This window comes from Chinchilla lanigera, unplaced genomic scaffold (genome assembly GCF_000276665.1).
Source record: "Chinchilla lanigera isolate Chin_1 unplaced genomic scaffold, ChiLan1.0 scaffold00030, whole genome shotgun sequence".
NCBI lineage: Eukaryota > Metazoa > Chordata > Mammalia > Rodentia > Chinchillidae > Chinchilla > Chinchilla lanigera.
Window position 1 is genome coordinate 5796306 of NW_004955431.1, and position 1694 is coordinate 5797999.

At 71.3% G+C, this 1694-nt stretch overlaps 1 protein-coding gene across 1 annotated transcript in view; it reads left to right on the plus strand.

The window, feature by feature from the left end:
• Nucleotides 1-1053: 1053 nt before the first annotated feature.
• The window catches only part of Foxo1 (forkhead box O1), a gene marked incomplete in the record, with an annotated part of 93400 nt that continues 92759 nt past the window's right edge, over nt 1054-1694 (plus strand). The window contains 1 exon segment of the mRNA XM_005387637.2: nt 1054-1694. Within this exon segment, the coding sequence (XP_005387694.2) occupies nt 1535-1694 (160 nt within the window).

The window sequence follows — 1694 nt, forward strand, 5'->3', positions numbered from 1 at the left end:
GACACAGGGTCAATTGTCTCCCTACCTTTGGCCTTCCCCGATCCAGTACAGGACGTCCCGGACCGGGAGCCCCGACCGGGAAGGTCGCGTGGGGGTGGCGCGGACTGATGCGCGCAGCGGGTAGGTTAGGTGACCCGCGGCAGAGCTGGCCCCAGGCTGCTCGGATCTCCGTTCCCGGCTTTACTCCACGCGTCCCTTCTAAAGAAGCCAGTTTTAAGCTTAGTTAGGGGCAAGTAAGAACGCAGCAGCGCTCCCCTCTGCCTCTTCCCGCGTCCGGTCTCGGGGGAGGCTGCACGCCGGGGAGAAGGCTCCCGCGGAGGACGCGGGTCCGGGGTGACTCTGGGTCTGCGCGGGCGGTGGGAGTCTCCTCTCCCCGCGCCAAGCCCCTGCCCCTCACTCCTAGCTTTCCAGGCCAGAACGCAAGGACCCGACCAGCGGTGCCCCCGGGCCGATCCGGCCCGGCCCGGCCGGGCAGGGCTTCCGGGCGCGAGCAGGTGGGCTGCGGGCGGGGGCGGCGGGAAGCGCAGCGGCGCGCGGCCGCGGACTTGTCAGATCGCGCGAAAGTAAACATTCCGCAGCCCCCCCGCCGTCCCACGCGCCCCGCGAGGCCGGCGTGGGTGGGGCCGCGGGAGGGGGCCGGGTGGAACTCCGAGGCCGACCGCACCGCCCACCGCGCGCCCCGGAGCGCGGCGTCCGTCCCCGCCCCACCCCGTCCGGGTCTGGGCTCCAACGAGAGGTCGGGGAGAAGCGGGCGTCTCGCTCCGCTCGGGCTTCCCGAGCGCTCGGCTTCTCCCCGTAGTAAACAAAAGTGTCGCCGCCGCCTCCACGCTGGTTTGCTTCTAGCAATCAAAACACTGAGAGGGCGACAGACTCATAGAAACACTCGAGAATTACCAGAAAATAATAACAGAGATTAAAAAAAAGAGAGAATGTGTGCGTGTGAGAAACAGAAAAACAGCCCACTACCCCCCACCAACCCACTGCCGTCTCCAGGAGGAAGGCCAGTCCCCGCCCAAGCCCGCACCCACTGGCTGACTGGGTGGCGGTTCCGCGCGCTCATTGGTCGCACAGGCTGTCCGTCAGGGGCGGGCCGGCGCGCGCGCCGCCGCGGGCGGGGGGCGGTGGCAGATCCCGTAAGTCGGGCGGCCGCGTAGTTGCAGCCGTCGCCGCAGTCACCGCCACATTCAACAGGCAGCTGCGCTGCGGTCACGCCGCGGGAGAGAGCGAGCGGCCCGCGGCATCCGTGCGTCCGCGTCCTTCTGTCCTTCCGCCCGCGGCCCTGTCACCAGGAGCGCGACGCCAGCCCGCCGTTCAGCCCGCGCAGCCAGCCCCGAGGAGCTCGGGTGCGGATGGACCCGCGAAGTTAAGTTCTGGGCTCGCTCTGCGCTGCCCCGCGCCCGGCTCCGGGCTTCCTTCCGCTCGCGGCGCTGACCTCGGCCCCCGGACCTCGGCCGGCCCGCGGCGCCCTTTCGCCCCCCGCGCCGCGCTCTCCCCTCCTGCGTTCTCCGCGGCTGGGGGAGGGGCGGGGGTCACCATGGCCGAGGCGCCCCAGGTAGTGGAGATCGACCCGGACTTCGAGCCGCTGCCCCGGCCGCGCTCGTGCACCTGGCCGCTGCCCAGGCCGGAGTTCAGCCAGTCCAGCTCGGCCACCTCCAGCCCGGCGCCGTCGGGCGGCGCGGCCGCGAACCCCGACG